At 39.8% G+C, this 16047-nt stretch overlaps 1 protein-coding gene across 1 annotated transcript; it reads left to right on the top strand.

Annotated features, from left to right (window-relative positions):
* Positions 1-2070: 2070 nt before the first annotated feature.
* LOC113026004 (bile salt-activated lipase-like) lies at positions 2071-15593 on the top strand. Its single transcript, XM_026174354.2, has 11 exons — positions 2071-2211; positions 2337-2484; positions 2712-2831; positions 5040-5237; positions 5348-5478; positions 13670-13777; positions 13895-14009; positions 14208-14394; positions 14518-14721; positions 14992-15201; positions 15325-15593. The coding sequence occupies exons 1-11, from the start codon at positions 2146-2148 to the stop codon at positions 15506-15508; spliced, it is 1671 nt and encodes a 556-aa protein (XP_026030139.1). The 5' UTR covers positions 2071-2145; the 3' UTR covers positions 15509-15593.
* The last annotated feature ends 454 nt before the right edge of the window (positions 15594-16047 follow it).

A 16047-nucleotide genomic window follows, 5' to 3' on the forward strand; every position in this document is an offset into this window, starting at 1 on the left:
TTTCACCCAAAGCCGCCCATGGTGCATTTATAAGAATATCAAAATATATCTGCAACAGATATAAAACTAGAAATTACAAATAATAATAACTCACAAAATTTAAATAAAATGAAAAAGATAAAAAGGCCCTAATACTAACTATATCTATGTAAGATAAACAAGGACAGGACAAGAGACAATACAGCTCAGAGTGCTTTAACACTGGGTTAAATTTTCTACGGTTCCTCATATTTTTCTCTTCTTAAAAAGTGAAATGGTTCCTTTTTTTCTGTGTTTAGTGATTTTGTGGTCCCAGATACCGATCATGTCACCTCCCAATGCCCACATTCATAATGGGTATCTCACTCAGCAAATTTGGCCACCTCATCCTTAAAAGATAATTCACCTGTTATTATGTCACGAAGGGAGACAGCGATTTGACTTGTGTAAGAAATGTGTCAGCTAGTAGGATTTTATTTTCTCCTCCAGCGCCGGCAATATTAGCATCGAATGCATGATGCACATCTCTTATTCTAGCACATCCCAAAGGTGCTCAACTGGATTTAGGTTTTGTTTTTGTGGAGGCCATTTAAGCACATTGGACTCAATTGGAAACCAATTTGAGATGACCTGGGCTTGTAGTCTTTGGCCTGTAGAATACTCGACCAGAAACACACATTAAAAGAGTTGAATATTACATTTGAAAAAACATCAGGATACGTTATGTATATTAGTCTCATTGTGCTTTATCTCTTTAGCTGGTGCAGACCGAGGGCTTCAGCCTTCCCACAGTGGGCTCTGAAGAAGGAGCATGTGCTGTCCACTGTGGACATGTGCAGACATGTTGATCTAAAAGTATCAGTATCAGTGATAGTTCATTAAAAATTAGCATAGCAGAGACAAATATGGTTGTCTTAGTTTTATTTGATCTATTTGAATTTACACCTGAAGCTCTAAATATATATATGTGGAGATGCCAGGGCTAGCAAGCTAATGATAGCTTCATACCTAACAAACCTAAAAGTCAACTCCTCTGATGTTTGACATCAACAAGGCATTTTTCACCCAGAGAACTGCTGCTCACTGGTCATTTTCTCATTTTCAGACCATGCCTTTGAACCCTAGAGATGATTGTGAGGGAAACTCCCAGTAGATCAGCAGTTTCTGAAATAGGATAGCATCAACAACCAAGTCATATTCAAAGTCACTTAAATTGCTTTTCTTTGCCATTTGGGGGTCAGCAGGTCATCTGGACCATGCTTACATTCCTAAACGCAATAGTTGCTGTCATGTGATTGGCTGACTAGATATGTGGCAGGTGAGTGTCATGCACATGCAGACACTGTTGCTGTATATGCATGGACCCCATAGGTGTATAGATTATGTCACAGATAAAATCAGTAGCCGTGGAAAAGCACATAAGAGATAACGCTGACTCAGCAAATTTGCACTTTATAGTAGAAATAGTTATTAATTGTAGGCTACAATAAAGGTATTTACAGTTTAGTTTTGAAGCATTCAAAACATAATGGTTAACTTTTCAGATTGGCTAGAGGAGTGTGACTCTGTGCACAGTCTGACAGCTGTGTAAACTCAATAGAGGATGGTTTCCTGATAAATAGTGGGGGAAAACTCACAAGTCACACGTGAAAGATTAATCACTTGCATGTCTTACGAAGGCTCTGGTCAGGACTGTAACACAATCTCTGTCTGTTTTGTTTGTGTGTTTTTTTGAACCAGCTCTCTATTTTTGAAGTAATTCATTAAATTAAAAAACGAGATGCCAAACATACTACTAGTAGCCTTCTTTGCATGTCCAGAATCAGACTGTCATTATTTGTCTGCGTGAAATATTTCAAAATACATCCTGACCTGTGGTCATTCTTACACATTAGGCAACTTACATGAACATTTGGCTAAATTTGTCTCTCTGCTCACTGAGTCTAAAACAACTTATTTTCCTTCTCGAAAATATGGAAATTAATGATATAATGATATGATACACGGGAAGTATTTGGGAAGGTGTAATGTACACAAGGTGGTTAAATATTATGTAACTGTGAGAAAAGCAGGCCCACGAACTTCACACAGGTCAGATGTTGTCCAGGGGAGGAGTCCGCTTTATAAAAGTCAGGGTGACAATCGGTGCCATTCTGCCAGTTACTCATGATGCTGACGCTGGGGATTTTGATTGCTGTTGCTTTGTTTCTAGAGACGGCCTCTGCGGCCTCTGTAAGTGTTACACAAAATGTGTATTTTTCATGTTTACAGGATTTTTTGTCATCTTGTTGTGCAAAGACTATTTAGCTACAAACGTATCAACATTTTTTTTATCTCATTGTGCTTTATCTCTTTAGCTTGGTGTGGTGCAGACCGAGGGAGGGAAGGTTGAGGGAAAATCGAAGAGTCTGGGATCAGGCCGATCCATGGATATCTTCTTGGGGATTCCCTTTGCTGATGCTCCTGGAACATTTGAGAAACCAAGGCCTCACCGTGGTTGGGATGGTAGGTAGACTGATTAAGTTTCTCATCAGTCTTTAGCTGTTATCTCTGAAACTCTCAGCAGCCTTTTCTGCATGTCTCCGGTTAACTTTAATCAGTCAATAGAAAATTACTTCTACTACTTGCAAAGGTAGGCAAGCTAAGACCTGCGCTGTGTGAAGTAACATACACATGTATCCTGATAATTTTTCAAATGTAATATTTAACTCTTTTAATGTGTTTCTGGTCAGGTATTCTACAGGCCACAGACTACAAGCCCAGATGCCTTCAGTTGAACCTTGTGATGACTGACACCATCGGCAGTACAGACTGCCTGTACCTTAACATCTGGGTTCCTCATGGCAGCTCAGGTAAAAACAGAAATGCACAAAAGTTTATTTTAGTGCTGGGCAATGATGAAATTTTTTAAATTGTGATCGCATGAATTGCATGATTCTCTGCGAGAACACGCAGGAAAAGGCCGCAGGTCGGACTCAAACCCAGGCCCACTGCTCTCCAGCCATACACCTGCTCACCCACTGAGCTAAACCGGCACCCATAGCACTGCTATATGAGAAGTGCACATCTCATATAGCGGATGTGCTATATGAGAAGTGCACATCTCATATAGCGGATGTGCTATATGAGTTAGCAACGTTGCTATCAGTTAGCAACGCCTTTAAAGAAATAAGGTGCTTTTTAACAGCACTATTTCCTTAACACAGTAGCAGTTAAAACACTTCTTGTCGATCTCAACATAAACATGAATCTAATCAGATCCAACAAAGAATCACGAGCATAACTTTATAACAGGCACCTTTTGATCAACAGCAAGTTAACATTTATAAATATGTTGATTTTTTTCAGGTACCACCAGAAACATTTTCTGTTGTCAGGGAGATGTTCAAGATCATTTACTGTCAAAGGACTTTTATTCTGTGAAGTCTGTTTATTCTTGATTTCTGGTGGAGAATGAGAATCCCCCCCCCCCCCCGCCCCAAAACCCACCTTCACTAATCTAGATTGAGTTGACAAAATTTACTGCATTTATCTATTCCTCTAAATTGAAATTTTCTTACTCTTTGCCACTCTCTTCTGTTTTCGCTGCAGTCAGAGCATGCAAACGCAGCTCCCACTGTTCATCAATATAATGTACTGCAACTCTCAGGTAATTATGGTTACCTAGTGACATCCACTAGATTCCAGAGGGAGCAACAGCTAGTGCACATAATGACACAGTTGCTTTCATAGTGCTCTCCTTTTTGTACAGCTTGTGAATTCTGGTGTGTCTTGAGGGAGGCTCATCAGACCGACATCTTCCACGATAATAATTGACTTGCAGTTTGTAGCTAGCCACTTTGTTATGGCGATTGTTAGCTTCTCCCGTTTTGTTTAACTATACTTCTCCTACAAGCTGCATCCAATGTAGTCTGTCGATCCTCCTGCCACTGTTTGTTTGAGTGGGTGTTTTGCTGGCATCAATAGCGTGTAATGCATTTAAGTGATACTTCAGACTTGAAGTGCAGTGGTCCCTCGTTTATCGTGCAAGTTACGCTCTAAAAATAACCAGCGATAGGTGAAATCCATGAAGTAGTCAGCTTTATTTTTTACAGTTATTATAGATGTGTTAAGGCTGTAAAACCCCTCACTACACGCTTTAGACACTTTTCTCAGACAGACATGAACATTTTCACACTTTTCTCTCTTGTTTAAACACTCTCAAAGTTCAAACCTTCGTAGAAAAATAAATCCAGTATTATAGAATGAAACCAAAGATCAAACCCTGTTTAATGCGCCTTATAATCTGGTGTGCCTTATGGTCCAAAAAATACAGTAACTTATACCTTCCTTCAGCATATCCAGAAGTCCAACTTTTTGTGCGGTGGTTAGCATCTTCCTCTGCCTTTTGGGTGCTACCACAGGTGCCTTTGAAAAAGGTTTCGTTGACACTGTTGTGTTTGTTGGGGAGATAACCTACAAACATACAGTACAGCACGTAAGAGTCATAGTGCTAGCGATCAAAGATTTATGTTAATTTGACAAGCTGAACACATTCTGTACTGTACAGGAGACACGGCATGAGATTGATTGACAATGGTCTACAGTCAATGAGAACGCAGAATACAATGCGCAGGGGGAAAAAAGGATGCAAAATTGCACACAGACAAAAAAAAATCTGTGAAACAGCGAGGCTGCAAAAGGTGAACCGCGTTATAGCGAGAGACCACTGTACTCCGATGATAAGAAAACTCAACTTTGCAGCTCTTACAAATAACTTTAGTTCTATCAACTCTGCCCTGCAGTACTATCAAGCCCACCATAAATGATCTCATTGGTTGAGATGCATAATGTCACCCATTTCAAGCCTGCACAGATCAACATCCCATCCCTCCTGTGACCCGTGGCTTTTTATGTTCTGAGGCAGTTAGCATGGACCTTCAAAATAAAATAATTGTCGTTATTAATCAATGAATGCGTTGATGTGATAATAACGCATTAACTTGCGCAGCCCTAGGTTATTTGTTTATTTTTTAATGTAAATTAGACAAAGACTAAATTTCACTAACTTTGTCCTCTAGTATCTGCCGGTCTCCCTGTCATGGTTTGGATCTATGGAGGAGGCTTCCTGGTTGGAGGCTCCATGGGTGCGAACTTCCTGGATAATTACCTGTACAGCGGACAGGAGATTGCAGACAGAGGGAATGTTATTGTAGTGACGGTGGGGTACCGTGTGGGAACACTGGGCTTCCTGAGCAGTGGAGACTCTGGCTTGCCTGGTAAGTTACACACACTTTACAGAGCCTGGTACATGCTAGGTTGCCATTTAAAAAATACTTCCATTAAAGCAGTGATTCTTCTCATGAGCTGAAATATATTTGATCCTCAGGAAACTACGGTTTGTGGGATCAGCAGGCTGCCATTGCTTGGGTACACAGAAACATCCGCTCATTTGGAGGCGACCCTGGCAACATCACCATCTTTGGGGAATCTGCAGGTGGAGCTAGTGTTAGCTTCCAGGTGAAAATACATTTCCACAGATATGTATATAATGTTAAGATTCAATATTGAGGAAGGGTACAAGAGGTGATCGAAGAATAACCACACCGATCCGGCCGGGTGAAGTCAAACGATGATTTTAATGAATACACGCGTGGGAAGACACTCTGTACGCAGACAGCCAGTAGTCTTCAACTTAATCAAAGCATGAACAGATATTTTATAGCATCAGGGTTTGTTTACTGACGCCCCTTCATACGTCACAGACACATTTTATACATAGATCAGATCAACATCATCATGACTTTTCACCCAGAAAATCATCTCCTATTTTCATGGCTTGGTACTTTCCGTTCTTATCTTAAAATGAATTGTTCCTCTTTCTTGTCGAGACAACAAGAAACGGTTCCTCTTTTACCGAGACAATTTTGTAGTTACAGCCAAACATAACTAACCTCTTCCTCTAAATAAATCTAATTTAAAGTGTGTGTGTGTGTGTGTGTTGACCTCACATGCTCTTTCTCAATTCACCTGTTGCACTTCTGACCTTTTACCAGACCAGAAGCTCACTGAGACTATGTGTATGTCTTCTACTAAATAAATGTTTTAATCAAGAACCTCTACTAAAACCTTAATATAAAATGATAAAGCTATCTGTTATATTGTTAAAGCCTCGTCTTAGCCTGCGGCTCAAAATAACTTCCTGCTTTCACTTCTGCATACAACTTCCTGTCAGCCTGCAACTCAGTCTTTCTGAAAGAGACACTGTTTAAACCTTGGAGTGCAATATCCATGCTGCAAATTATATTATTAATGCAATAACAATTATTTAACAATAGCAGTAAAATAATTTCCCTCCTCGACACTCCCCCTTTTGACCTCTGGAACACCAGAGGTCACAATACATTGTGTCCTCACGCAGACCCTTCTCTGGTGGTCTCGAACCTCGAGATCTCCAGGATCCTCGCCCCTCCTGTGGTCGCCGAGATCTTCTGCAAAGGAAACAAAACACCTTTTCTTGCATCTCCCTAACTTATCCTATCTGGGACTCTTTAATCAAAAGCATGATCCTAATTATCTTCTTAACTTATTGACTTATATTTATGTATACTCTTCAACGTTACTCATCACTTTAAAATCCTTTTAAGCGCTGGTTTCACGTCCGGTTGCTCGCTCTATTTTCCCTTATCTGATCATCAACATCCTGTGCACAAGGTGTCGCTGCTGCAAGTTAATCTACTCCAAAAGAAGACAACCACTTTAATCAATTAAGTTCAAGCATATAAGCAATTACTCCTGTATACATTTCATCATAGCTAAATGCTGCCTTGAAACAACTCCTATGTGTTAACACTAACTTCATTTTAAAACCTCACATTTCCTATGTTATCACCTGTTTCGGTATAGCCTTTTTATTTCATTTTGCTCCTTTTAATGTAACAATACCTTCTAATTCTAATGTATCAGACTTAACCAAAACATATGCTTTCCTTCCTCTTTGGTCCTTCTTTAAGTTCAGTTAAAAGCTAAATGAATTTAAGGCCTTTTGCCTGGAATCAATACTGTCATGTGTGTTTCTTAACTCTGTGTCTGTAAGCGTGTGCAATCCTTCATGAACTCATATTATCCTCACAGTAGATTGGCTAATCATAGCGCTAGCCAAAGGCTCGTGACCCTCCAGAGACAAATTTGAGCCACAACTCCTTTAAAAGCACAAAATGCAATATGTATAAAAATCATTTCTATTTATAAGCTCCCCCTTTTATCCTAAAAATACCTCCTATGTAATATCTGTATGTGTAAGCCTACATTATAACCACTTCTTCTAAAGATCAAAAAATCAAACCTGTTCTACCCCTTCAACCCTCACTAATTTTCCCTCTAAGATTTATTCACAACTTTGAAAAACCGGCATTGTATCTTCTAAACAGGATTCATGGTCCTGGGCCATGTTGGCCCAGTATTCTTGGTTCCTTGTATTTTCGCTCCTTATTTAGGCCAGGTTTTCTGAGGTGTCCTATTGTGGTGTTCCCTAAGTGTTTTTCCTTTGTGACTCTTACCCCCTTGTGCCCCTCTGTGTATTTATGAGCTCTCGTCTCTCTTTGTGTTTATTCCATGTTTCCCCCAGCCTGTTATGTCTGTGTTCTCCCCGTGCTTTCTCTCCTCCTGTCTGAACCTCTGTGTACTTCCTGTTTTACTTTGACAGTCTCTCGTCAGTATGCGTAATGTTGTGTTCACTCCTGCCCTGTCTCGTTATGTTTATCAGTGTCACCTGTGTTCCCCACCTGTGTGTAATCTCCCTGTGTTCTCTGTGTGTATTTCCCCGGACCTCCCTGCATCCTCGTTTCTGATTTGTGTTATTAGCTTACCCAGTTTAGGTTGTTTTTCCACCAGTGCTGTTTTGTGCCCACCGTTGTAAATAAATATTCACCTGCACCAGAGCTGCCGCCTTTTGGGTCCTTTTCTACAACTCCACACGGCTTGCCTCGCAAACCGTGACAAGTTCACTTTTAATCCTTTAACCTTAACTTAAAAATAACAGTTTCAGTTTTACCATATCCAAATGATCAAAAACCCAAAAGGTCCTAAAATGATCCTAAATTATTAAACAATTAAATTATTAAACCCTAAACCCCCCTTTATCTTGATACATTTCATGTGTCAAGATACTATACAAAACTTAAAAATGCTCAGTTTCCCCACTCATGATCCAATCTATGTCATAAAAATAAACTTAAAACAGAACAGTTATCAGTCATGTGCTTCTTCAAACAATGATAACTGAGTTACATCAAAAAATATTTCCCCTTTAGCATTTGGCATTCTCCCAACAATATACTATAATCCCATAATCTAACCCCAGTCAACAAAACAAAAATTTTTCTGGTAAAAGCAAATTGTTTATCCACATTTATTCATCCTCACCTTCATCCAGTCACACATTCACTCACATGCAGTCACACCATGTATTTGCTGATAGTGGAGCCTCCCGCATGATCAGATACTCCACCCTCAGCAAAATGAGCTCCGTCATTTTTTATTTTCCATAGGAAAATATTTCTTTATACTTTTGGACTGGATTGACTCGCATAAAATCCTTTTTACAGGGACTTACGACCTGAATAGTCCCCAGGTAGCTCTCCTCAGCCAATTGTAATCTGGAAAGCCCCCTTATATTTGCTCTCCCCGAGAATTTTCAGCGCCGTTATTCACTGTTGCAGGCCTGCTTAAAACAGAAATGAAAAATAGAGCTGATTGTTAGCTCATAAAAACAAAACAAAATCACCTGACAGGTTTTCTTTAAGTGCACTGTTACAAAATAATGGGCCCAATTTTTTTAGACATGTCCATGTTTCCTAAAACTCCCTCTATTAAAAACAAAACAACAACAACAACCTACCTGACAGAATCAACCCATCACCACAACAACCTTAAACACACAAATCTTGCCACCACATAATTTCACCTCCTCAATACACCAAAAGTCTCATTAAAACCACACAATTTGCAAACAAAAATCACCCCCTTATACTCTTAAATTCAGCATAAGACCCCTTACGACATCATATAATCACTAAACTATAAATTCCCTACCCCAATCTGCACTTCTCGTCTCTGCTATGCTTCCTCTTCCTGAAAGTCACAGTCACACACACACTCAGGAAGTTCTTTCGTCACCACACACTCCAGCTAATTTGCATACTGAATCATCTCTCAAGAAGCTGTAACAACAGAAACATATGTTTAAACATTCCCAACTCATTAAATCATTTTATTTCTTCCAACAGTGATCACTAGTGTTGATCACTCAGTACGAGAGCACTCCTAAGTCACTCTTTTTTAAAACTACTTTAATCCCTTTTTCGTTTTCATAACTCCCTTTGTCATATGGCTTATTCTATTCCTCAATTACAAACTCAAATGTATTTTATTAAGCATTCACACCCTTGTATCATTCATACAAAATAGCAAGCTGTTCTTCATTGCCTATGTTTGTGTTCTTAGCCAGGTTTAATCAGTGTCTATGCATTAAACTCCATGAGCTTGTCTTGTCTTTATAAGTTTAATGCATTTCCTATTTGTGTGTGTGAATTTGCATATGGTGCTTTTACAGTGTGTCAGACTCCTTCATAATTTTGCCTTTAAACAGTCAATTTTCTCCTCCCCAACTTTACTAACCCAAATTCTGATTTCCTACCTTAAATAGCAGCATTCCTTGTCCTCAGCCAGAAGGTAGGGCTCCACTTGCCACTTTCCACCTCCACCCTAGCCCAGCGGTCTTACCCGTCAGGTCCGAGAGTATTCGTGACTGTGCCTGCCTTAGGTTGTCCCAGGGTTTCGAGGTGGGATCTTACCCGTCATGGGCTATCCAGCCTTCCATACTCGCCTGATACGGGGCCCAAGTGGGCAGGGGAGGGAACACACTGGCTCTGGGAATTAAAGGAATGTAAGCTGCTTCCTTCATTGCATCTTATGTTAAACTATCTCTATAATAAGCTATCTCAATTCTGACTCCTTCCTAGAATAATTTCACATATGGCACTTTGTGTATGTGTGTTTTCTATTCATTAATGTAATTGTCAGTTATTTTCTCTCCCGGTCAGGGAACCACATTATTTTCTCTCTTCATTTTATTTTCTTTTGTTTGTTTGTGACGTTCTACTTTAGTTCTACTAAACCTTGATGTAAAAAACAATACTCCCTTATTTCACGCACACACTCTGCATTTTGCCTACGCACACACTTCTCTCTCAGACTTCCCCTGTTCACACATCACCTTATATGAGCATGCAAACTTCCTGTCACCCACACCATTTCCTGTTACACACACACCGCCCGCAGCTGCTCAGAGCAGCTCAAACTGCTTTGCTGTTTCTCCAGGCTAATCAAACTTATTTTGTATTTACAATCTACAAACCCTCTGTAATTCTACTAACTTTTGACCTAAAATGTAGCATCATTCACACAATGATTTCATAATCCTGTCGAGGAGGGAAATTATTTTACTGCTATTGTTAAATAATTGTTATTGCATTAATAATATAATTTGCAGCATGGATATTGCACTCCAAGGTTTAAACAGTGTCTCTTTCAGAAAGACTGAGTTGCAGGCTGACAGGAAGTTGTATGCAGAAGTGAAAGCAGGAAGTTATTTTGAGCCGCAGGCTAAGACGAGGCTTTAACAATATAACAGATAGCTTTATCATTTTATATTAAGGTTTTAGTAGAGGTTCTTGATTAAAACATTTATTTAGTAGAAGACATACACATAGTCTCAGTGAGCTTCTGGTCTGGTAAAAGGTCAGAAGTGCAACAGGTGAATTGAGAAAGAGCATGTGAGGTCAACACACACACACACACACACTTTAAATTAGATTTATTTAGAGGAAGAGGTTAGTTATGTTTGGCTGTAACTACAAAATTGTCTCGGTAAAAGAGGAACCGTTTCTTGTTGTCTCGACAAGAAAGAGGAACAATTCATTTTAAGATAAGAACGGAAAGTACCAAGCCATGAAAATAGGAGATGATTTTCTGGGTGAAAAGTCATGATGATGTTGATCTGATCTATGTATAAAATGTGTCTGTGACGTATGAAGGGGCGTCAGTAAACAAACCCTGATGCTATAAAATATCTGTTCATGCTTTGATTAAGTTGAAGACTACTGGCTGTCTGCGTACAGAGTGTCTTCCCACGCGTGTATTCATTAAAATCATCGTTTGACTTCACCCGGCCGGATCGGTGTGGTTATTCTTCGATCACCTCTTGTACCCTTCCTCAATATTGAATCTTAACATTTGGGGGCTTCGTCCGGTTATTGAGGAGGGTGAGTTGGAGGTTTAGATGGAGAAATTTGGTGGTCTTGGGTGGTCTGACGGGCAGACATGAGTTCCAGTGGTCTAAGTGAGTGGGCATAAGCCGGCTTATCCAAAAGGTAAGGCACTACCTGTTGAATTATTTCCAAAGTGTGCCAAATTGGACATGATAAAATTTAAGTCTACTCACTGAAGTTACTGGTGGATGTCTGTTTTGATTTTGATGAAAATCTCATGAGTTGAAGCAGTTAGAGTTCTGCTAAGAAGAAATGAAAGTAGTTAAGAGTCTGATAAGAAAAGTTTAAATAATGGGTTGAAGTCCCAAAGAAATTGAGTTAGAGTCTCAAGTAGTTTGGTAGGGAATTGGTTATTGTGTTGGTTAGAGTCCAAATTTGGTCATAAGAGTGGACCTGAGCGGTCATTTTGTGAGTTGGAGTCTCCATTTGACCACTAGGTTGCACCTACTTCAGTTATACACTTGTTTCGGGTGTTGATTGTTGTTTCAAAATACTATAAATTATTCTAGAACGGCAGTTCGAGTCTGCTAGGAAGCGCAGAGCCCGGAGGTTACGCTCCCTCCTTGTCGTGGACGCGCGACATTGACCTCTCGGCGAAGAGGGTTAGTTCAGTGTGGTTTAGCTGTGGGGTACAGGGCATCCCGGAATTAAGCTAGGAGTTAGAGTCTCCTTACCGTTTGCAACGGTATCTGCGCTTTTTTGGACAGGAGAAGTTGGTCTTCGGGCGTGTAACTTTAACTTAACACTTCGAGGTAAGCCTTGGCTGTGAAATGCCAAAAATAGAGCTTCAGGCAAAGTTTGGGTTGGTTGACGCTTTTAAATTGAGTTAGGGATTTTAGAAATGAGGCCAGAAACAGTTAAAGTCTTGATACTGGTTAATTGGTGGGCGGTTATTTTAAATTTGTCTAAATTGGTTAGGCGCTAAAGCTGACAGATCTGACAGTGGCTGTAAATATAAGACGTCGTTGTAATATAGAATAAGAAAATTTGGTGTGAGAGATCTTTGTGTGTCGAGTCAGTAATGCACTGACTGCCTGCTGCTATTTTTGGAGGTGTGTGTGTGAGTGAAAATGCAAATGAGTAAGCAGTGAACTGTTTAAGCCACAGTTGGTTTTACAAATACTGCTGCAAACATTGTAGAGTGTGTGTTTAAAATGCCATTTATGTTTAGCAAAGGACTATAAATAAAGTTTTGAGTTGCCGTAGTGGATGTATAGTAATTGATTGAGTTTGGATGTAGATATATAAATATATTGAGTGCACTGTATATACTTAAGACTAACACATGACTTTCAGTAGTAACTGTTCTCCAGCATTAGCTGCTGGTGGGTTTTATTTTTCAATTTCTTGTGTGTGCGGTGAGAATTAATGGAGGTTTCAATTTTTTGTTTGTTTGTTTTTTACTTGCTTTTTTGATTATGACAAGCATGTCTAAAATACTCTTAGGAAATTGTGTTTTGAGTTATATTCTTCAACTCTAGTCACAGTTTAAGTGTGAATGCGGTGACTAGAAGCTTTGACATGATGAATAAAGGTGTGAGAGGTATTTCTTGGGTGATGTAAAGTAGGACGTTTTAAACTTTGAAAGTGTTTTTAATTTGAGAGAGGCATGAGTGATGTTATAAGAGTTTAGTTTATTTAAAGTGTGTGTGTGTGTGTGTGTTGACCTCACATGCTCTTTCTCAATTCACCTGTTGCACTTCTGACCTTTTACCAGACCAGAAGCTCACTGAGACTATGTGTATGTCTTCTACTAAATAAATGTTTTAATCAAGAACCTCTACTAAAACCTTAATATAAAATGATAAAGCTATCTGTTATATTGTTAAAGCCTCGTCTTAGCCTGCGGCTCAAAATAACTTCCTGCTTTCACTTCTGCATACAACTTCCTGTCAGCCTGCAACTCAGTCTTTCTGAAAGAGACACTGTTTAAACCTTGGAGTGCAATATCCATGCTGCAAATTATATTATTAATGCAATAACAATTATTTAACAATAGCAGTAAAATAATTTCCCTCCTCGACACTATACACACATATATCAAAATCCTTGGTTGTTCGAACCAGTGACCATATTTGGACAAGATTATAGAGTTTTGAGCTATAAACTCACACTGGCAACTTAGTTTGCAAGGAACTGAAGAAGCGAATTCCTGCACAAACTGTTTGCTAAAATAAAAACACTGTAAGCAGTACAGCAACATCACAGTCAACAGATCAAATTTAGTAATTTATGTTGAGGTGACACTTACAGCAGACCTAGACCTGGTTCTCACCCATCTGCTACAGTGGTTACAATTGTTGGCTTGCTATTTGCACTGGAAACCATAAAGTTGTTGAACAAGATCAGACTAAGTATTCTTCCTAACCTTCCACCCACAGACTCTCACTCCCCACAATAAAGGCATCATCAGGAGAGCCATCTCCCAGAGTGGAGTGGCACTTTGCCCCTGGGGAATCAACAAGAACCCTCGCAAGTTCGCTGAGGAGGTACATAGCAGCTTCTCTGGATATAATCACTCTTTCGGAACAAATAATAGGAATACAAAATCTGTGTAAACAGCTTTAACAATAGCACATAATTATTAATTTACACCGACTCTGCAGGTTGCTCAGAAGGTCAACTGCCCAACTGATAACAGAATGGCTGCCTGTTTGAAGATGGCTGATCCTGGAGCCCTAACACTGGCAGGCACTATCAGTTTGTCCGGTTCACCCGATAGTAAGGATTACATTCCACACAGCCTACTTTACATTCTCATTTTAGACACGATGAAAGCTTTTCTGACAAGATTGCTCACAAAGTTCAATGGGATACAAGCAAATCCAACAGTTTAAACTATATGCTGGCTAACACAGTATATATAAAACAAAGTTTGTTCTGCATATAGTACATGTTCTAATTGTCTGCATTTCTCAGACCCCATTGTCTTCAACCTGATCCTGTCTCCTGTGATTGATGGGGACTTCTTGCCAGAAGATCCTTCCCACTTGTTCCACAATGCAGCTGAAATTGATTACATTGCTGGAGTCAATGACATGGACGGGCATATTTTCACTGCTTTAGATGTTCCGTCAATCAACTCAGATCTAATTAGCACCCCTATGTGAGTTTGAGCCATTTGATCAGTTGAAACAATAACAATGCCAACATGGATGTAACACTATATCAAACCTTAGGTGACAGTAAGGTGTTTTATCAGACCTTAATCCTCACTTTCGGATTTCAGTGACGATGTGAGGAGGCTCTTGGGAGCGTACACAAAGGAGAAGGGCACGGTTGGTCTGAACAATGCCTACTCCACCTATACTTCAAACTGGGGAAGCAATCCCAGCCAGGAGACCATCAAGAAAACCATTGTGGGAGTAGGAACGGACTACATCTTCCTGGTTCCTACACAGGCTGCCCTTTATCTACATGCTGACCATGCCACGTGAGAATATTATCTTGCAATACAGATGTCACAGTTTAATGAGATAATAGTGGTCTCAGTAAAATTTCATTCATATAAAGTAAATCCGTTGGGCATCTTTCTTTGCCTTTAGACAACAATTCTGAGGGCAAAAGAGCCAAACGGGACAGGCCAAAAAAAAACAAAAAACAAACAAACATTTCATTCATATAAATAATTACAGAAATGAAAGTCAAATAGTTTTTGTCAGTTGTGTAGTTATTGTCACATCAATGTTTTTTCTCATTAAAGAACTGGGCGCACCTACTCCTACCTCTTCTCTGAGCCCAACCGTATGGGTGGTCTTATCACACCCTACCCAAGCTGGATGGGAGCTGACCACGCTGACGACCTGCAGTACGTGTTTGGAAAGCCCTTTACCACACCACTTGGATACTGGCCAAGCCATCGCCGTGTCTCCGGCGCCATGATCTCCTACTGGACCAACTTTGCCAAAACTGGGTATAATTCTGCAGACACAAACGATTGTCAGAGTATCACAGAAACCAAACAACTAAACCAAGTATTGAAATATAAATTAAGCTGCTGTATTTATGTTTTACTTTTTTCTTTTTATGTCCACAGAGATCCCAACAACGGAGGCTCAAGCGTGCCTGTTAACTGGCCAACGTTCACCAGAAGTGCACCAAAGTTCCTGGAGATCCATTCTGATATGGACAACAACTACGTGCAACAGAAAATGAGGATGCCTTACGTGAATTTCTGGACCAGGATCCTGCCCAGCCTTCCCACAGTTGTTTCAGAATAAGCATCATGTGCTGTCACCTGTGGATATGTGTAGACAAGTATTGCATCACTAGCTCATAAAAAAATAAATGGATAGCAGACAAAAATACTAATCTGTTGGGTTTATATGATCATGTGTTTGGATTTACAATATGACCAGGGGTGCACATAAGTGGTCCGCAGGTGTGCATTTTCTGTCAAAATAAAAGACGCGCACCAGATAAGAAGTTGCAACACGCGTTTGCGTACATAAGATTTTCTGGAGGAGGACAAACATTTGTTTAGAACTCTTAAAGATGTCCAAGAAGCAAGCTCCTTTACGTAATTACTTTGGTGTTCTTCCACCTCCAAAGAAATGTCAGAAGGAGTCCGAACTGCAAAAAGTATTCTCGGAAAAGGGGTTGCAGGAGGTGAGCTGGCTTCAAACAAATGATGAACGCACAGAGTTTTGGTGCAGAATATGCAGTGAAAAAACCACTCTAGCAGACAAAAACAGTGGTTATCGTTCCCACCAACTTGTACCCGAGTATACACACTATCTCACTCTGTCTCTCTCTCACA

This window comes from Astatotilapia calliptera, chromosome 7 (assembly GCF_964374335.1).
Source record: "Astatotilapia calliptera chromosome 7, fAstCal68.1, whole genome shotgun sequence".
Classification (NCBI taxonomy): Eukaryota; Metazoa; Chordata; class Actinopteri; order Cichliformes; family Cichlidae; genus Astatotilapia; species Astatotilapia calliptera.

Excerpts from the sequence above, each read along its gene's own strand:
- LOC113026004 (XM_026174354.2), top strand. The coding sequence starts at position 2,146 with ATGATGCTGACGCTGGGGATTTTGATTGCTGTTGCTTTGTTTCTAGAG. Across the intron at positions 2,832-5,039 it reads GGTTCCTCATGGCAGCTCAG|TATCTGCCGGTCTCCCTGTC; the intron begins GTAAAAACAGAA and ends TTTGTCCTCTAG. Across the intron at positions 5,479-13,669 it reads GAGCTAGTGTTAGCTTCCAG|ACTCTCACTCCCCACAATAA; the intron begins GTGAAAATACAT and ends TTCCACCCACAG.